This window comes from Camponotus floridanus, unplaced genomic scaffold (genome assembly GCF_003227725.1).
Source record: "Camponotus floridanus strain SB8 unplaced genomic scaffold, Cflo_v7.5 scaffold23, whole genome shotgun sequence".
Lineage (NCBI taxonomy): Eukaryota > Metazoa > Arthropoda > Insecta > Hymenoptera > Formicidae > Camponotus > Camponotus floridanus.
In genome coordinates this window covers 91,369-112,719 of record NW_020229359.1, presented here as the reverse complement: position 1 = coordinate 112,719, position 21,351 = coordinate 91,369, and the positions used below count along the sequence as shown (strand labels likewise).

Here is a 21,351-nt window from a genome sequence, read left to right as displayed (position 1 = left end):
CTCGATAAATCCTGGAAAATGCAATGTTGATCGTTGTAGATGCGCAACATTTTAGTAGGAATCCTCGACGGAACCTGATCGGAATAACGTCACGGTACTACTCCGGGATATTGCGTTCGGATGTTGGATGGAATACGCGTTTTATCGCCTCGAGAGTTTCATCCGTATAGCGTGGTGCGCATTATGATCGTCGAGAGAACTTATATGAGGGAGAATTTATACGCGATTATATATTAGATTGTCATACAAATTTTATATCAACGATCTTTAACTGGTTTCTAAAAAACATGCGATATATGTAATTTTCAAGATATCTTTTTGAAGAGGGAGAAAACGCGCTGTTCAAGTCAAAAATCTGCATTTATTTTTTCATATTTATGGACTTTAAAATAAAATTAAAATTAACATATTTTGTATTAACAAGATTTTTTAGAATTTTATAGAATTTTGATAGATGTTAATTTATATAAGAATTAAATTTTTCTAAGTTTTCTACTTCAAATAGACAATAAACGAACAATTTCTTACTTGAAGGTTTAAAAAAAAGATCTTCCGATAAAATTGTAGAAGTCAAATAGTTTTAAAAGAGAGTAATCTAATTAAAAGATGTTAAAATATTGTAAAAATCGTGAGATCAAAAGTAGGAGAAAAATTTCGATTCGGACAAGAAGGCTCTATTTTCGTAAATTTTTCTCGATTGAATGCCAGAGGATATCTTTCAAGCGGGAAAAGAAATAAAAATTCGAAAAATTTTGTATCGCTAAAATCATATACATAAAATTCTACATAATGATCTTCCTCGAATTGATATTCAGACGATATGATCTTACGCGAGATATAAGAGGCACGTATCGTCTAAGCGCGACCGATCCGGTAAGCAGTTGACCGGTAGGTCGAACCTGTTCGTGCACGAGCACAACAAAATATTGCATTATTATTTATTAATTCAGAGCATACTAGATGCGTATCTCTCTCGTACTCCGCGCTACTCTCGGGATCACGACTCTCTTATCTCGAGAGGCGCGCAGTGGTTCTCGATTCGGCTGAGTCTTATTTTCTTTGCACAATGAAACGAAATTGAACGAAAAGGCAATAAAACAAGACTGAAACAATTTTTAGACGATCTATAATTTTTTTAAAATATTTAAAGTAAAATATTCACACACATACACACACATATACAGATTGTTTCTTAATAAATGCGAAGAATTTTAGGAGATGATTCTTTGTCGAAAATTAAGGGAGGTTTTTCATATAAACATTAAAAAGTTCTGATAAAAAATTGAATAGGGGTTGCTAGTTTCATCCCCTCATAACAATATTGAAGGCTGAAAAAAATATTAATAAATAACCTTTTTACTAGTAGAAAATATCTACCTAATTTCATTTCTTTAACTGGTTCCAAATTTGAGAAAAAAATAAAAATCTAATTTTTATCATTTTTGGAGGAGTGTAACTCCACAAGGAGGGATGTAGGAACATATGAAAAACCCTCTTAATTTTCAACAAAGAATCATCTCCTAAAATTTTTCGTACTTATTAAGAAATACCCCACATATATATAAAATCGTATCAAGAAACACACGTGAGAAAATACGCGATAGAATTAGAAATAAAATTTTCTATTATATTTTCGCGAATTATAGATCGTCAAAAATGGACTTAAATTGCGATTTTGAAGATTTTTAAAAAATTTGAAATCAATTTTAAGCAAAATGTATATAAGTCAGTGAAGTTTAAAATAAATAGCACTCAAAATTTAAAATGATAATATTTCGTTGAACATAAAATTATAAATTTTAGTCCGAGTCGAATTTTTTCTTTATCTTCATTCTCAATTTTTTCTTTTTAAATTCTAGAGAATTTCGATGGACTTAATTTACATAAGAATTGAGTTCAAATTTTTTACTTTGATGCAGTACTTCTTAAAAATTTAAAAGAGGAGTTTTCCTCCGGCAAAACTATAAATTAAACAGTTTCAAAACAATCCGACTGTCCAAATTATCAAGACAGATGTTAAACTGCAAATTGAGATTGAAAATAAGAGAGACAAATTTCGACTCGGTTACCCTCGGATTGAGAAATAGAAACTTTGCAATCGAATCAAGATACGTTCGTCTATAATCAAAAGAAAAGATCTACTGACAGATGATGGGCTATTATCGGTAAATTGTGCGGCGAATTTTTCTTCGCCGATCGAATCGATCTTCATTATAGAATCCGATTGCAAAATGTGAATTAATCGCGCGCGAGGCAAGTCGAATTCTAGCTCGAAACGGAGATCCAAGGCGAGATATCCTGACGGTGGATAGTGTCCACCTCGATGTACCTTTTCTCTGCACGCCGCAATCTCGTGGCATCGGTCTGACCTTTTGGTAACCGGCGGCTACCGTTCTGTGATTACCATGATAATTCGTCCGACTCGCTCTGCCCCTCTGGCACGCCAGAGATAATACGCGATACATAGTGCGGCTTGACGCTCAACGATCGCAATGGCGTGGTATGAGCATACCATTGTTTCTAACCACCGGCGATCTCGCCGCGAATGCGTAAAAAAAGAAGCGGTTTGAGCGAATGAACAGGGCAAACGAAATGAAATCTGTCCAAACGTTTGCACGCGATCCTGACGGTTTAACCCGCGCCATCCCTCTCCCCCGTTCAGTACGATGTACCAGTTTCAGATTGTAGACTTGCAAATCGCGATTTGTGTAATCGTGCTATCTCACGTAGGTCGATCGAATCGCGAAATTTATACCTCCCGTATATATGCACGGCCTCCACTACACTCGCATTTATATTTTTGAAAGTGTGTTTTGTATGATGAAAATCATTTTATCGGTCTATAATTCGTGACAAATTTCTATTTATATATTTTATATATTTCTATTTATATGTATATTGCATATTTTATATTTATAAAATTATATATGTGTATGTAATTTTATAAGAGCGATATACTCTTGAATTTTTATTTTAAAATAGGCAAGAGAGAGAGAGAGAGAGATGTTAAGTCATATGAAGTTATTTTTGAGTATATTTAAGAAAATCTCAAATAATCAGAATGGCGTCAAAATCTTTGAAATACTCTGCAAAATCATATTTTTCGATCTTTATGTATTTTTTCTAAAGACGATCCACGATCCGATTGTTACCATTTTTTAAAATCTATTCACCAATTAAGAAATAATATTATAATTTAATTGTTCAATAAAAAAAGACCACAAATTATAATTTACATTCATAAAAGTTCATAAATTACATTACTTGCGTAAATCGTATTATTAAAAATCATGTTGAAATTGTCAAAAGAATTGATTTTATTCAAGCCTTAATTAAAATTCAGCAAGAGCTTACTCAGTAAAAAGCATCGATCAATATCCAGCTGAACATGAGAAGAAAAAAAACATTGTTCAGATATGTTAATCCACTAAACCCATGTTCCCATTATCCCAGTGTTAAGAAAAAAGAATATAAAGATAGATAGAATTGTAATTTTGCAGCTAAAAATACAAATATAAAAATTATAAATAAATTTCTATTTTGAATTTTGTCTCGAATTATAAAGCAATATTTAAAATGAGCTTGTAATTTTATAATTTATAATAAGCTAAATTACAAAATTTGTTTCTATGCGATTGTATAGAAAAAACTGATAAGAATCGCATCAACATTGACATTTAAAGAAATAAAATTGTTAAAATATTTAGTGTGGAATATTCCCAAATATTTTAAAAACTGTTATTAACTGTTAGAAGGATAAAAGGCAACAATTTCAATGAAAATTCCTGATCGAAACAAACATCAAACCTTACGCATTCCGATAATTTACTAATTATTATTGTCCGGAAAAGGATCGATTGATTTAATTACGAGCGTGACTCGTCTAATTAAGAATGAGCAAGTTTGAATTTTTTTGCCAAAATGTGTGCAATTTGTATCTCTATCCTTGCCTTGTTTAGACCATTTATTTCAATCGAAAGAGAAAGTAAAAAATGGATGAAAAAAATTCAACTTTTGAAAGAAAAATATTTCGCATATTTTAGAGAACGCTTTCTCCAAATTCTTTCAAAATTGTACTAATTTGTATCACGTTTCTCGCGAATATTGTCTTGTTTTTCTCGCGTGAAAATTTTCATACATATATTTATTATTGACTGGAATTGTGTCCAGAGGATAACAAATTCGATCGCGTTGTACGAGAAATAAGAAATATATTTTTTTAACGCAATAATTCTTAACAAAAAAAAAAACATCGTCCAATACACGTTTATTAGGATCCTCTTTTTGTTCAAAATTGAATCTGATCCTAGGCTAGGATTTTTCCACTCGGTCTCGCGCGTTCTATACGAAATAAAAACTCGAAATCCCTCCTTTTCGGCAAACAACGCTACTTTCGATTAGAGAGGAAGATTATGCGGGAAAAAGGGGGTTAATCTCCGGCCCTCGTCTTTCTTCCCTTTACGCGGCGTAACCATGCCTCCTCCGGTTCTCAACCCCCGTCCTAGCCGTGGCGGCTGAATTCACAAAGGGCGAAGGGTCCACCCTTAGGTCCGGAAAGACGAAGCCTGACTGGTCGGTCGTTCGGCAAAGCGTCACGATAGGTCGTAGGGTGTGGTCCGCCACTTTTCTGCTATCGAGGCTCGGTAAAAGAAGAAGGGTCGTAGCTCGATCGATTTTCCGCTCTCTCCCTCCATCATCGGGAGAGGTCGAAAAAAGAGACGGACAGTACGTACGTACGCACGGCACGCATGCACGCACGCACGCACGTACGCACGCGGCGCAAAAATATTGTGCGTGCGTGGCGCGGCGCGGCGTCGAAAAAGTTCCGGACCCGGATCAGTGGTGTGCGTGTCTCTCCGCGCGAGGAGAGAAACCGCGTATCGTCTCGTCTCGTCTCGTCTCGGGCGCGCGTCCGGAGGCTTTAATATACATACATCTCCGCGCGAGTTTCTTCTCTTGCTCCTCCCTACCCTCCTTCCGTCCTTACTTCCGCCGCGGTTTCCTTCGTCTCGCGGGACGTCGAGGCATCGAGCGTCAAGCACGACGACGAAATGAGAGCTCGACGATGCGCGCCTCGCACCTGCGTACAAGACGCGGAAGCACGTCGATGCATCGCACGTGCACGCGGCGCAGCCAGGAGAGGAGAGAAGAGGAGAGGAGAGGAGAGAGCGAGTGAGTATAGAGACGCGACGAACGCATCGGCCGGATCAAGGGTTTCGCTTTTTAACGCGAGAACGTTGATCCGTGAACGATGCTCTTCGCTTACCACATGCCCGACATCGATTTCACCCCCGCGGATGCCCCGCGCGCAATTTTTGCTCGTTCATACGTCAAGGACATCGTAGCAGGGGCGGATGGAGCCGGCTTCAGAATTGTCGCTTATTTGATCGGAACGTTGTATATCGTTGTATCGCCGATGGAGGCAATATTTTATGTTCCCCGGGGACGATTCCGCCGGACTAATTCCGGTTTCCAAAGTACTCGTCCCGCGTGTATAAATTGAATTGTAAATGCGCGAAAGAGTCGCACGGTAGCCCACATGGACATTATGCGCGCGCGACCCTTCGCACGAGACACCCACGCGAATCACCGCGCCGACTATTATACGTCGGGAATGCGGATCGACACGTCGCTCGGCCATCGATTTGCCCGTCCCATTTACACACTAATTTCAGAATTCGATCGTACGCGCGGGATAGGTGATCTCTGAAATTAATCGTTCGACTCATCCGCTTGTGATGCTCCAGTCGCTTTCGACTGAAATATCTTGATTGTTTTTCAAGAAATTTAATTGGATTCGAGAACAAGTTGCCACAGATGTTAGGCCACAAAATGGCGGAAAACATCAAGCTCGCTTTAATCATGCTTATTAGAATATTGAGATTGACACACCTTTTAAGTATTTTTTAAGGATAAATGTTTTATTTTTTTTTTAAATAGATTGTACGAATTTATTAAGAAAGTAAATTTTATTTGAAGATTATTTTATAAACTCATTAAAGTGCGTGATATCTCACATTACTTTATCTTTTTAATTGTTATCAATATTTTGGATACTCAATTTAAGCTAAACATTTTTATAAATCGACAAAAGTTTGCTAAATGTTTACAGATCCCTATTCTTTGCAAATAATTATATATGTTGATTAATATGTTTAAAATATATAATAATTATATATGTTGATTAATATATTTAAAATAAAATTTAAATTAAAAACTTATATTATAAGGATTTTAAACACATATATATAGGCTTGTTCAATTGCAAGAGCTCTAATTTTTGTTGCCTCACTTTTTTATCTCTTTTTTGTATATTAACCGATAATTCAAATACATATGCAATTAATTCGAATGAAATACGTAAGTATTTTTACCACAAACAATGAATTTACAATAATAAAATGAACTATAAGTTTCAAAATAAATATATAATCAGTAATTAATATATTTAATGAAATTTCATGAATAAATGATTTTGAGAAAATGCACGTGAATTATCTTTTTAATTAATTAAGCAGAAGATTTAATAAATTATACATTCTTTCATTTTCAATCTTTCATATTCGCCAATGAGGTTGTAATGACACAAAAAACTAAAACTGGATATTTCGTCTCGTTTATTTCGCAAATACCGACCGCGAATATCTCGTGTGCATCTTCACGCAGTCACCTTTTATCTCGTTCTCTCGACAACATTTCCGGCACACCCGTTATTTCATGGCGTGCATAAAATCACTGAGGATGACTAGATGCACTTCTGGTACTTAACGTAATGAATGAGGCGAACAGAATCTCGAGGCCGACGGACGGTTGTTAAACGCTTCCGACACATTTTAATACATAATAAATCAGCAAAAACGTCCCACTTTGCGGAAGTCATAAAAAAGATCGGGTTAAAAAAGTAGCTCGATTTTTCACTTTAAAGATTTTCTTCTAAAAATTTGTTTGCTAAATATACTCTAAATTTTTTAGAACGTTTGTAAAATTATATATAACTTATATTTAATACTATATATATAAATATAAATATATATTTTATATAAAAAAATTAATGGCATATAAATGACGAATTTTACAAACATTTTTTCAAGTGTTTATAAAATCTAAGTAATAATTCTAAGATTACGTAATTATAAATTATAAATACAGAGTCTCAAATCGAATATCTTTTTAATAACAGGTTTTCTGGTCAATTCGAGCATAATTTTTGAAAAAAAAAGCTAAACACTTCGTAAAATTACAGAATTAACAAAGGTAGATTTTTTCTTTAATTAATTTCAGGAGTTTATTTTAATAGAATTTTAATTATATTATATAAAAATATGTAATAGCAAAAATTGATATCCTTTGATATTTTCGTTGAGTAGAAATCTAAACATTAGAATCTATTATTAAAAAGACATTCAGTGATTTCGTACTTCGTATATATAAAAATTTTTTAATATTAATAAAGTTATATACCTAATAGTGGAATGATAACTAGAAACTTGTTTGAAATTATTCGCCCATTATTTAAAAATAAGACAGAATTAAAAAAAAAATTGAAAGAAACCTGTACAATTTTTTTACATATAATACAAAAATTATACAAAATAATTTGATAATCAAATTTTGCCCTCTCTCTATTGTTTTTATATGTATTTTTTTTAATTCTAAAATTTTCTCATCAAATTGCTTCATCTAATTTTTGTACTGTAAATTGATCGACTTCCTGCATTTAAAATAATTTGCCTTTTTAATTCTATCCATTTATTCTTAAATAACAGCTGCGAATATAGTTTTAATATTTCTTAATTGTCAATCTGTACAATATAATTTCCATCAATTAAAATTCTATAAAAGAAATGACGAGCATAATAAAATTCTCGAAAATATTTTGCGAATAGCAAAAAATGAGTCAATAATTATTTTTGAAATATTTTCAGATGCCACGCGTCTTACGCGGCGGATGTAAGAGCGGGAAATGTTGGGGATGATTTGGGCCTTAGTGGTCCTGTGGTGGCTGCGTTTGAATCCTACTGGCCTGCTAAGTCCCAAGTTATTCTCGGCCTAAGCGGGACGACCACCTCACCGACCGATCGAAAGGGAACGTCGGCGGAATATTCGATTAACTCTTAAAGCGAGACGTCCATCTCTTCGAAATGAATGATGGTAACTTAAGCCTTTTAATTACGCAATAAATATACGTCCACCTCTGGAGGCTATTAAAGTCGCTCTCTCATGTCATGTGTCGCATCTTGGGAGTAAGGGTATTATAACTGAGAAAGATATCCATTTTGGATTTTTACAATCATACGGATGATTTGTCTTTGAAGAGTGCCGCACTCTATCTTCTCTATATTATTAATTTAAAATTATCTTCTCTATATTATTAATTTAAAAAACTCACACGACGAATTGTAACAAAATATAGAATATGTCATTTCGTAATATATGAAAATAATATAAAGTATATATAGATAAATATATATAAGAGAAGAAAGAATATGTGTTATATGTGTCTTATATGTGTTAACTTTATAATTCTTGAAAATATTTTAAATATTTAAATATTTAAATATTTTAAATTATGATTTCTCATCTCTCTCAGCCATCATCCCTTAGTACATATGTGTATTCAATCATGTGTATAATATATAATCGATCATTTACAGCGATCTTAGACGATCAAAGGTAAAATATTGATTTGTACAATAAATCTAATCGTAATTAATAATTCACGCAGCAATTACTAACCGTCAATCCTCGCGTTTCCTAACCGTCTTTGTTTGTTAATTTCTTTGCGCTCTACAATTTCTCCGAAACGAAGTAAACTTGACCTTTTTTCAAAACAAAAATACACGGAGGATCGTTAAATTAACAGTGATCTAAATTGCGAATTTATTAACAAAGATGGATTATTTATATTGGTGAAATCGTGATTATGTGCACAGTTGTTTAAAAAATGAGGAAGCTCGAAATAAACTTAATTATTATTTATCGCTATATCAATCAGGAAATACCGGTAATTAATTGTATCGCTCGCTTATTAAATATAATTTAAAATTTAATAGCTTTAATTTTTACATCTCACTGTTAATTATAGGATACATTGCAGTTTTATGTCATAACGTATTATAAAATCTGTTGGAAAATATCGACATAAAAATTAATATCGATTTAATAATTGCGAAATATGAGACGCAGACTAATTTGTTGAGGCAGCTTTGGGGTTTCTATGCGGCATGTGCCTCGATACACAATGAACGCAATGCCCTTGGAAATCCCAAAGGAGTCCAACGCATCGCATCAACCTGGAGGAGAAATTTACAAGGAAGATGGTATTATCGGACTCACCGGTTTTGTAATATCCAACTGCTCTGTTCTGCGAAATCTCGGATGATATCCGCGCAAGGGGGTATCATTGGATGCATCTTGACTCTGTTCCTCGATATCCATCAATCTATTCATCTTTCTATAATATAAAACAAGTATATTATTAATATTATCGTAATTGCATTATTCAATTTTTAAGCTTAGCTAAAATTGGAATATGAAAAATATTTGATAAAAAATATTGCGTTATAATATATTGACATTATTAATTGATATTGATACAATTCATATTAGATTTGAGCCGGAAGATGTAAATTTAAAAAAAATCCTAACAATGAGATAAAAACATCATAACAATGAGATTATATTCTAAGTCACTTATCCGTTAATAGAATGTGAATTATTTATCACGTGTTTAATATATAATTACATAAAACTATTAATTTATAAATTCTTACAAAATTATATCTCTGCAACTATTAATTTCAGGTATTTTTATTACAATTGAGGAATTCAGATTTTTAAGATATAATATTTAACGAACAAATCTAATCTCTCTTATGCGAGAATAAAGTTTTAAAATTCTAAAACATTTCATTTTACAATATTTTATTTTTGTGCGTATGTAATGTATCACACTATCTCGTTTCTTTTGCCAAGATATTACCTTATGACTTTGATCGAACGACGCACACCTCATCGATTCTGTTTATCTACTGAAGTGTCAGCCAAAAATATACTTTCTTGAATGCCAACCGAGTCACAAATGCTAGTTGAAAAACTGTCAATATATTATTTAAAATTATCGGTTAGATGTATGTACCATCTATTACAGTGTATCAAATATAACATTACAAAGTTGCGAAACTAATGAAGTTTATACTCAAGAAAAAATACAAACTTGAGAAATAATCATATATATGTGAAAATTTACAAGCATAACGATATTTGCAATTGTTAAGTTTTGTAAAGGAAAAAATATGAAATAAAGAATAAAATGAAATAAATGGCAGTTTAGTAAAATCTATAGAAAATCAAACTATATAGAACAAATTGTTTTTCTTCTCTCAGCTAATATAAATATAAGACAAGAAATGTGATATGTACATCAATAGATACACATGTAAACGATATGTTACCAGAGAAATAAATGATTTATTAATATCTTTTTTTTATTTATAAATATTTCAATAATGATATACACATGGGGTTGACGTTTTAATAGTCGACATAAAGATCTTTCCATAATCCAAAATCGAAATATTTTTTGATATTTAGCACATCTCGTTTTTTTTCGAATGTTTGCGTATACATTTGATGTCATTTCCTTAGTCGTAGAGCCAAAATTCTCCTACAGCTAATTCCAAGAATTATCTTCCGCGAAAGCCTTTTTGTTTGCTGCACCACCTGCCGCTTGATCTTTACGTTTCTTGCGTCTTTTACCTTTTATACATAAAACGAAAATCGGAATATTAATTAATGCAAAGATAAAAAAAATAAAAAATGTACAACACTTACCAGTAGCAACTTGCCATCCATCTTCAGATGTATTCGCTCCATTAGTGGTCGATTTTCCGTTACCTTTCACGGCCGTATTCCTACAAAACGATAAATTTTTTATGTCACGAGGATGAATTTTATTTTAGTGCGCATACAGTAAATGTATAATAACACATTTCATACACGATGAATCAATTTATAGATGTCAATAATTACATACACGACAAACTTGAGTTTCATTCACTAGAGATTATCTCTAGTTTTTTTATTTCAATTGGTTCTATATTTACATGAATACACACGTGTATAACGCGAACACAGGCGAGATATTGCGTATTCATAAATTGCAACGATAGCTCCGCGAACTCGGACACGTGCGTATCGAGTAAATTTCTCTCGAGAATAATGTATGCGATGTCAATAATGCATGATTGATCGAAACTTCTCTCTCTCTCGATTATGTTCTCGTCAATAAATTAAAGATTTTCGTTTCTCATTAGATTTAATTTTGTTGAGTTGGAATGTATCTTATTCCTCAATAGCGCGGCTAAAAAATAATATATACTTCGACTTTCCTTTTGAAGAGAAAAATAATTTAAAAAGATTTTAATTTAAAAATATTTATTTAAAAAGGTTTTGCATTTTTATTAATACTTTATTAACAAGTTTTTTTTTAATAATTTTATAGTTTATTATAATTTATATTATTTAATAAGATTTGTATGTATAAAAGATAATTTATAAATTAGTATAATTTTTATTCGGATATGATTTTATTGTTTATTGTACTTTTTTATTGAATGTTTATTAAGATTATAAATTTTAGATTTCTGTCAGTGAATTTACGTTAATTTAAATCAGTGTAATATAAATTTCGTATCCTTAAAATAATTATATTTCGCTATACTTAGAAATATAATTTGTCTCCGGTGACATAGCTTCTTCATCATTTGATGTTTGTATCACATGAAAATGCATGTGACATAGCAAAGGGAATTTACGAGCGCAGTAATTACGAGCACACGGGTGATTCATTAATATCGTGTTACCCGGCAAGAGCAATGTTGTAACTACAATGTGATGGAAGACTGTAGTTGGTTACAAAAAATATACACGCCGTGTTCAGTAAACGAAGATCGCAGCTAACGACAGCTGATTGGAACATGTGCTTGGATACATTGATCACGGCACACAATTATAATTACCTATTAAAGATTTTCTCTCATAAACGCTGCTTTAAATGCATGATTAGTTATTTATTGCTATTTGAAGAATAAATTTTTTTCCAAAACATCTTATAAATATAATACGATTTTGATAATTGATAATATCCTTTTAAATTTTTCATTAATTTCTAATTTTATATTAATTAGAAATTTTAGAAGGAATAAAAATAATTGTAATTTATACAACTAAATTTTTTATATTAATAATAATTATATATTTTTATTCCTTAATATATAAAATAAATAACTTTTTAAATAAAATAAAACAAAAAAAAGTACAAATAAAAAAACAATTTTTTAAACAATTCAGACTTTCCACATCGTTTAATACAATTTCCATAAAACATATTAGTTGCTCGCAAGACGGCGGTACTTCGCACAAACCGGACCATGAAGAAAGAAGAGGAAGAGGCAAAGTAGGGTGAAGGGAAGCAGAAGGGGAAAGGGAAAAGGAAAAGAGCAAGAAGATGAGATAGGCCTGTAGCGAGCGTCGCGTGCATTAATTCAGAACAAGGTCTACAGCCCTATGCAAATCTCTCGTGTACAGGAAATCCTAGGAGAGGCCGCCTAAGGTCTTATCCCTTTCTCTCTCTTTTTCGTCTTGAGAAGATCATACCAGAGCTATAACGCGTTATTCATCCGTGCGTTTAATATATCTCACTGAACGTGATAGCTCGCGGCAGAAAATAAATTACGATGGAGACTATTCATTTTTGTTCCAATGTGTGCGATTTTCGAGATTGCACATTTTGCAAACATACACATTTATTTATCATAGAGATTTTATACGACTCTTGCGTACAAATCGGTATTTTTAAATATTAGAAAATGCTAACTGTATCTCCCAACCGAGTTATGGAGAATTTAAAAGCAGAAAAAGTCACATTTAAAAATATCAAATTTTGTTGAATAAAATTGTCTCGATGTATTCAGGAGTACCCGATAATTTAATTTCATCGTGTATCAAATGATTTGCATTAAAATCTGTGATATAATGTATATCCTTATAACTCACTCAGGTGATGACAATTTCCGTTTACGATCCTCGAGAGAAACATCGGTCTGTAAAGAGGCTTGATGGTTTGAATATTTTTGTATTTTGCAGATAGTCTGCTTGGCTAAAGCCTGCATCACAACACTGGCCTGATCGCGACGGTACAAACCTATGTATGCGGACGTGTCTGATAACCATGAAATATAACCACCACCTGTAAACAAAAATTGTCATATAGAAGTTAATTTAAACGTTAATTCCGTTTTATTTGTATCGATACAATACTTACCAAATGGACTAAAAAGTTGACTTATATCTGTGTGTTTCCATTCTTTTGGAAATGTTATGTGAAATACGTGATCTCTGCTAGGATTTGCTAAGAGAAAAAAAGTTATATTACTTATGTCAGTAAGCAATTTCTCTCTGAAATTTACTCTAAATAAAGATAATATCTCCTTCTCTCTCCCTCTCTTTGATTTTATTAATTTAAATAATACTTTTAATTTGAATGAGAGCATATACACTTACATATAATATTCTAATTTTAAATGAGATATGCTTACGATCTTTTCCTACTAAATTCACATATGGGAAGTCTTTCAGTCTTGCAATTGGAAGTCTGTAAAAAGAAGAAAAAAAGAAAATAATTAGATTATAAAAAAAACAATAACAATTATATGAGATTTTTAAGAATAAAAAATGAGATATTATTCAGAGCTTCTGATATATGTAATACTCACTTATTGAGAAAAGGATTAAGCAAAGGAGAATCCACTAGTACTGTGGCATTTTTAGACTTCTGCAGTGTGCCTAAAATAACAATAATTTAATATATATTTATTGGCAAAAGTCAAGAAATTTAAACAAAGCAATTATTCATAACTAATACATTTATCCATTCATATAAGCAAATTGATATAAGAAACATATACTTTTTGTTGTACAAAATATATTTCTTCTACTTGAACAACTGATAATTTTTGCAAATGACCGATAATATTGACAAAGAAAATATTACTCATCGTGATTGTGATATTTGTACCTGATGTAATTACTGACCAAGATAATTAGATAATGCAATAAAGCATAATCCGGTAATGTACGCATCGTATCCTGCTTCATGTGATTTTTCCGTTGATACTGAATAACTATATCCTTCCACAGGCTCCACATCAGGAATAGAGAATGGAGATTTACTCATAATGTCTAATAATACGTTCAAATTCGACGATGTTACGTGTTCTTTAAATTGTTGTGATTGGCAAATAACTTTTGTGTCCAATAAACTTAAAGAAAAAAAGAAAAGATAAGTCCTTTCGAAAAATTTCACACATATACATAAACAGTACTATCTTTAAATAATCTTTTATAATACCTTTAGATATAAAAAAACTAGGAAATAATATTTAGAGGATTAAAATATTCTTTTGATTTAATAACAAGGAATATAAATATGTGCATCTTACCTAGGAAATAAGTTATGAATCAAAATCTTGAATTCTATGTAATCATTTGGCAAAGGTGTAAAAAATTGATGTACAATGTGACATAGATCTAGTAACATGTTATGACCTACTATAATCTTTTCCTAAAATAAGAAATTGAAATAAATTAAACATTACATACAATTACAATAATTAGAAGACATTATATATGATTTGTATTTCTTTTTCGAGTGTCTAGTTTTTTAAGAAATATGGTAAAATGTTGCATATAGTTATAATTTAAAAAAGAAAAGAAACAATAATAATTTTTGTATTGTATTAATGATTAAAGTGGATGATTTATGTGGATATATATAATTATTTCATATGAATTAAAGATATGAACGAATTGTTTGTACTAAACTAACTAGATAACATCACTTTTTGAAACTTTTGAAAAATTTTTTCTTATAATGCTTATAAAATTGCTTGTAAGATAATTTTGCATATCCATATATATAAATAAAACATACTATATATGTATGTGTGTGTGTTGTATACACATATATACACATGTTAAATATATACTTACAGATTCTACAATCTTTTTCAAAAGACTGCTGAATCCTACAGCCTGTTTTATTTCCAATTTCTCTTTTTCACGTTTTTGATTCTCTTTTTCTTCCTCTTCCTCTTTGGTGCCTGCTTTCTGTATAGAAAGACAGTGCCATGTATTTTCAACTTTACTTTCAACTCTCACTTTGTTGGGCCACCTAATTTTGGCTTCCTGATATACCAGTCGTCTCATAAATGCATTACATTTGTCTATCGTTATTTCTTCTGCATCCGAGGCAAGAAAATCTTCTATTCTAGAACTAAAATTTACATGTTACATACTTACTGATGAATAATGTATGTGATTGCAATTTTAATGTAACATCTTTTCTGAATTGAAAAAGATAGTTACCATATTTCCTCTATTTGAGGTTTGTCATTATCCGATATCGGAATCAAAGCTTGATTGTACTCTTCTTTGATTTTTTGTTTTTCTTCCAGGCGTTTAACAAGTTTCTCTTCTTCATTTGCACTAAGATATGGTATGCCATACTTGAAAAGTTTGTTGAAGTCAAAATCTTGATTCGCCAGAAAGGCTATTGAGGATGTCTGACACATAAATCTGCAATCTGGTGCGTGACGATTCAGAGGTTTGGGAAACACATAAAAATTGTAAGAACGTTGAAAATATCTAAAAGAAGAAAGATGTCTCGTTATCGATATATATATATATATATATATATATATATATATATATTCTCTTATATATTCCTTTAATATATATTCCTTTAGATATATATATATATATATTCTCTTATATATTCCTTTAATTAAATTATTAATACAGTTTAATTAAATAAGTAATATTTAAAATATTAAAAAAATAATAAATCCTACTTGTCAGTTTGTGAGTCATATGTGAAGGTGGACAAACCAAACTGTACAAGCAGGAAATCCATTGATCCTGCTCGAAGTTTGGCATAATATTGAGCCGGAGTATCAAAGGGACCAGCATCTGGGCCTGAATTAAGGCCGGTGAATTCACCATCGATACTGAGAAAAGTAGCATTTTGTATGATGCTATCTAATTCAGATAACACATCCTGAAAGTCTAGAAAAGGGAGGTTACATTTGATGAAGTGAAAAAGAGTGAGAAAATAATTCATGAAGAAATAAAGTTTATAAGTATCCTCGCTTACTTACTCAAACAAGTTACTTCCATTGTTCACGTCGTTTATGCGCACATTAATGCATACGCAAAATTTAAACATGAAACTATATATATATATATATCTATATAAATTCTCATACATACATAACCTGTATCTCTATTTATGTAAACATTGCGATAGATACTGACAAATATGCGTAACACAAATACCGTGATACAAATTTATGCGCAGATGTTCTCATCCAATGTCTTATTAAAGTGCCATTACATTTGTCGTACGACGATCTAGTCGAATATTATTGATTGGCTATAGGATAGAGACTATCTAGAGTTCCGAAAGTTTCTTATAATGGTAACCAATGAATACGTTTAACAAAAATTATCGCACGTCAAATGTAATGGCATCTTGAGGCGAGCCATGTTTATCGCGCATGCGCAGTAATAATTGTCAGGAACGTATAATTTGAATAATACTGTAAGCGAAATTTATTCTTGTGTAAATTAACTTTTTTTTTCGAATAATATTTTTAATTTAGTCTTCATATGAAAAAAAAATTATTATACAATTAAATATACAATTAAATATATTATAATACAAATCTTTTTGACAGAATTTCGTACGTAAAAGTGAACTGCGTCGTTGTTATTATTTTTCGTCTTGATTTATGTTATATTAATTATCAAGTATAAATACATATCTGAATTTAATTTAAATAATTTTTAATTTATTGTATATATTTAATATAATATAATATATATTATATGTATTATAGTATATAGTATATAAACATGCATATTAATTTCACATATTAAAATTTCTCATTTTTCAAGAGATCTAATGATTCTTTTTTTGCAATGAAATATGCGACAAAGCGAAAATAACAATATTCAATACTCAACAATAATGTACTCTGAGGTGTATCTACTTTCCTAACGTTTGTATACACTACTACGCGAAATTCCTCCCTTCCCTGTCGCAACATTTGTAACGCCAAGTACGATCAAATGAAATATATCCATTTCCGCTCCTTAAACATGAATAATCGATATTGATTGAATACTTATTCGAGTGAATTTAATTATTACAAGTTACATTTATTAAAATTTATTAAAAGAAACTCGTTCAAAGAAAGTTTCTGTCAATCTTTTCGTCGCCCTACTGTGTAGGTTAAGATTAATGATTTAATATTGAACAAGGAATTTGATGATCTACTGTTGAAGGAATTTTATCGTCGTGAAATTTGAAAATTATAAAACAGTCTCAAGAAAAAATCGATGATGAGATGTGTAAGATTTCAAAATGATAAAAGACATTGGAATGGGAGAGAAGGTAATTTTGTAACTATATTTCTTTGATTATATCAATCTCTTGTTACATAATTAAAATATGTAAAGTATAATATATATATCATTCATTTGCAGAAAATGTGACGACGAATGAGAAAATAGATGAGACTAATAAAAATTCTACTCAAAAATATGATGAATTTCCAATTTCTAATCATAGTACACCAGTTACAAGCAGACAGAATGCAAACAATGCCGAAGAAGCACTAGAGCCTAATCATTACCAAAGTCCACTTTTACTTCCATGTACACAGGAGGGTGGTAATGAGGTTGCATGGGATTGGCATAATTCTCAGAAGAAAACTCCTGAAAGTAAAAATAAAAGACAAAACGTTCATTGTGAGACGCCTAAAGGAACTAAGCTGTTACACAAAAAGAGGAACTCGGATTCACCTTTATTGTATAAGCCACTTAAAAGAAAGACCATTAATATGGAAAACATAGAAAACATTGGACAATTTGCAGCTGAGTTGCAAGCATTAACTAAAAAAATGAGTGTTATAAAACACAATGACCAGGATCATTCAAATAATCAAGTCGAGAAAGAAGAGCTTATCTTAGCAGATACAAGTTATAAAGAAGAAATGTCAATAAATGAAGATAACAAGCAGAATTCCATTGAAGAAATAAATGACTATAGTAATGTTATTAAAGAAATAAATTGTGATGATCTATTTGATGATTGGACAGATGATGCGACTCAAGAATTGGAGGAGAAATTAAATTCCATCATAGACAAAGGAAATTCTACACATTCAGAGTCAAGTGTCAAGAAAGGAGAATTGTCTCAAATACCTTGTGTAAATAGTGTATCCAATAAAAATACCATACAATCTACTTCCAATGAAAATATTAAAGAATCGCCAACTGAAAATATTTTCTATAGAAGTACAAATAATAATAATACATTAAAGACATATTCAAATTTATCGTTAAAAAGGAATTCAGATTCTAGTATACATAACACAGGGCAAATAAACAAAAACTTTTATAAATCGTGTCTAAGTGATGATAACATGATACATTCTAGTATTAGAAATCTGTGCGAAGATAGGAAATTATCAAAAAATAAACCCATAAAATCATTTGACTTTCCTGATGACTCTTTTGATGATTGTTTAGCAGCCTGTATCGAGGAGGAAAAATTACCAACAATGTTTGATTCTTTGGTTCATGAAAACAATAGTACAAAATCTAAAGTTAATTATGAACATTTGACTCATGCACCATTAAAATTGGAAACTAACTCCTCTAAATCTACAGTGAAAGGTGGAACATCTAGTACTAACTTGTCAGCAGATAAGAAGTTTTTTAAGACTAAAAGTTTATCTGATAAATTAATTAATCAGAGCACAGTTACAAACACTAAGGATAAAGCAAATTCAATGAGAGCTATGATGCACTTAAACTCAACCAAAAATTCGACGATAACATGTACAAGTGTCACACGTGCCTCCGTAAGTACAAATCCGATTGTTACAAATTGTAAAGTTGAGAATAGTGCAATTTTGTTAATGCGCGATGCGGCTCGAACGTATGGGTCCGATGTTAACAGGTGCATGGTAAAAGAAGATGGTAATCATTTCGTTAGACACCATTCCACTGGTAATATGAAAACCGATACAAAAGAAATATCAAAGACTGGTTCGCAGCCGGCTCGATGTTCAAAAGAAGAAATTGAAAGAAAGAGATTGCAGGCTGTAATGAAGCTCGAAGCGAAAAAAAAAATGTACGCCGAAATGAAGATTACAAATAATATTAATAGGTGAAGAAATAGTGTCTTATCTTCTACTGTCTACTCGTTGCTCGAAAGTGATATACGACTTTCTTAATTATGTATAATCCTATATATCGTTTCATCGACGAAATTATTCTCATTCTGTGATCGTCATTGTTATATATCATTATCATCATATTAATCATTCATTATTGTTACATTGTACAAAATATTTTAAAAAAGGAGTTGCACAAATATATTTATAATTATAACAGCATAATATTTATAATAATTATATGTAGAAAATATACATTTGAGTTATCTATATATTTGAAAATTTTCAAGGATATAATACATGTTTCTTAAAAATTTTGTTCCTTAATTGCGCGGTGACAATTTTTAGCATTAATTATTAATAGTTATATTTAAAAAATTATATTTTATATTATACTTTTAAATAATTATCTAAATATCATTATAATTTTAAAAATTATATTTTTTTTAGATTATGTGAATACAGATAAAAACGAATTTTATTTCTGAAAATAAAAAAAGAATAAGTTTTTCTTATAAATTTAAATTATTTTCTATCATTTTTTTATGATAGAATGTTGAGTTTTCTATTTTGACTATATGTCTAATTTTATCAAATTATACATATGATCAATAATAGATCATTTTTCAAACATATAATCTGATATATCGAAATTGCGATTTATATAAATTATTTTAGAATTTTACCAAAATTTGTGAGATTTTTTATGACATCATGATATTCAATAAAAACTTATGAAGTAAACAGGTATAAAATATATATACCTAATATAATACAAAAAATAATTTTTTTTTCGAACACAAAGAGTTATTTCCTACAACCTTTTGACACTGAATACGAACAATTTTCAATTGTGTTTATTTAAACTAGAATTAAAACTAGAATTTGTTTATATCGTTAAATATAAACTAATGTTAAGATTAACAAGTTTCAAATGTATATAAAAAATTCAAACATTTTTAATTAGACATTTCTATTATTTTTGTTAATTGTAAAATCAGATTTGTATTTAGTGAATATTCTAAAAAATTCTTAAGTTTGAATAAACATAACTGAAGATTAATAAATCTTTCCGCAATAAATTCTATATATGTTTAAAAATAAATATTTTATTAACTGTAACCGAAATAACACACTTATATTGAAAGTTAAAAATTTTAACAACAATTTATTTTTATATTTAATTTTGATCAAAACTTCGATATATCACATAAATATTGCCAATATAATAAGTTAAAGAAATGTTTGCAATTTTAACTGTAAAATTTAAAATTGTGGTACAATAATTTAAAAGTCGAAATCATGTTCTTTAAAAAGACTATTTTTTATTTTAAAATTATTTTTAAAAAATGTTTATTTTTTTGTGTTTTTTATTGAATTATATAATTATGATTCTGTATACATATACATTCTAACATATATATGTACACTATATATATACATATATTCTATATATGTACTCTGATAGCACAGAAATTGTATGAGTTGGAATGTGCGCCATCTTGTCGGTAATACGTATAGCGTTTAACTTTTTTATGCTCAATCATTCTCTTTTATGTTTGCGAAACACAATTATTAAATTCATTTTATGAGGACACTTATAACGCATTTACATATAAATATATTAAGGTTTATATTTTTTCCCTTATACCATACATATTTATCTCTTCTTTTATATATTGTGAGAGATATATGTTTTGTTTTATATCATTAATTTTAACAGTTGACTTATATTTCGATGTATATGTGACATTATAATCTTTTGTAGCTAATTTGTCGTTTATTAAAATTTTTTCAAGATATTTACTATATAAAACATAGGATATAATATTTATATATATGTGAGAAGAAATATTTATTTAAGAAACTCATGAAAAGAAATAGAAGTTTTTTTAATATAATTTTCTTCAATCTCTAAAATAATTTTATTATATATATATATATATATATATATATATATATATATATATATGCATATCTAAGGAGAAATTAAAATTTTGTATATATAATTTTTTATAAATACATATACATATGTATATTAGAAAAT

The 21,351-nt window shown here is 30.1% G+C and overlaps 3 protein-coding genes across 4 annotated transcripts in view; 1 reads left to right on the top strand and 2 right to left on the bottom strand.

Moving 5' to 3' along the window:
• The window catches only part of LOC105257819 (protein cortex), a 41,872-nt gene extending 31,656 nt beyond the window's left edge, over window positions 1-10,216 (bottom strand). Inside the window, exons 1-2 of the mRNA XM_011268693.3 lie at window positions 9,983-10,216; window positions 9,337-9,454 (exon numbers count right to left, since the gene is read on the bottom strand). Of these exons, the coding sequence (XP_011266995.1) occupies window positions 9,337-9,450 (114 nt within the window). The 5' untranslated portion in view covers window positions 9,451-9,454; window positions 9,983-10,216. The remainder of the gene's footprint in view (window positions 1-9,336; window positions 9,455-9,982) is intronic.
• Window positions 10,217-10,490: 274 nt separating this feature from the next.
• On the bottom strand, window positions 10,491-16,488 carry LOC105257820 (poly(A)-specific ribonuclease PARN). Its single transcript, XM_011268694.3, has 12 exons — window positions 16,218-16,488; window positions 15,912-16,125; window positions 15,427-15,705; window positions 15,052-15,334; window positions 14,502-14,623; window positions 14,095-14,321; window positions 13,776-13,845; window positions 13,599-13,654; window positions 13,325-13,411; window positions 13,057-13,249; window positions 10,834-10,913; window positions 10,491-10,758 (listed from the first exon to the last, which is right to left on the bottom strand). The coding sequence occupies exons 1-12, from the start codon at window positions 16,234-16,236 to the stop codon at window positions 10,673-10,675; spliced, it is 1,716 nt and encodes a 571-aa protein (XP_011266996.1). The 5' UTR covers window positions 16,237-16,488; the 3' UTR covers window positions 10,491-10,672.
• A 584-nt stretch (window positions 16,489-17,072) lies between these two features.
• On the top strand, window positions 17,073-19,447 carry LOC105257824 (putative uncharacterized protein DDB_G0286901). Of its 2 annotated transcripts, XM_011268706.3 has the most exons (3): window positions 17,073-17,515; window positions 17,608-18,989; window positions 19,088-19,264. In XM_011268706.3, exons 1-3 carry the CDS (start codon window positions 17,461-17,463, stop codon window positions 19,109-19,111), a joined length of 1,461 nt encoding a protein of 486 aa, XP_011267008.1. In that variant the 5' UTR covers window positions 17,073-17,460; the 3' UTR covers window positions 19,112-19,264. The 2 variants fall into 2 exon arrangements, with proteins under 2 accessions (XP_011267008.1, XP_011267007.1); XM_011268705.3 differs by having other exon boundaries at window positions 17,075-17,515; window positions 17,608-19,447.
• The last annotated feature ends 1,904 nt before the right edge of the window (window positions 19,448-21,351 follow it).

Excerpts from the sequence above, each read along its gene's own strand:
- LOC105257820 (XM_011268694.3), bottom strand. Across the intron at positions 15,335-15,426 it reads CCTCAAATAGAGGAAATATG|TTCTAGAATAGAAGATTTTC; the intron begins GTAACTATCTTT and ends TGTAAATTTTAG. Across the intron at positions 14,624-15,051 it reads TGAAAAAGATTGTAGAATCT|GAAAAGATTATAGTAGGTCA; the intron begins GTAAGTATATAT and ends TTCTTATTTTAG.
- LOC105257824 (XM_011268705.3), top strand. The coding sequence starts at position 17,461 with ATGATGAGATGTGTAAGATTTCAAAATGATAAAAGACATTGGAATGGG. Across the intron at positions 17,516-17,607 it reads ACATTGGAATGGGAGAGAAG|AAAATGTGACGACGAATGAG; the intron begins GTAATTTTGTAA and ends ATTCATTTGCAG.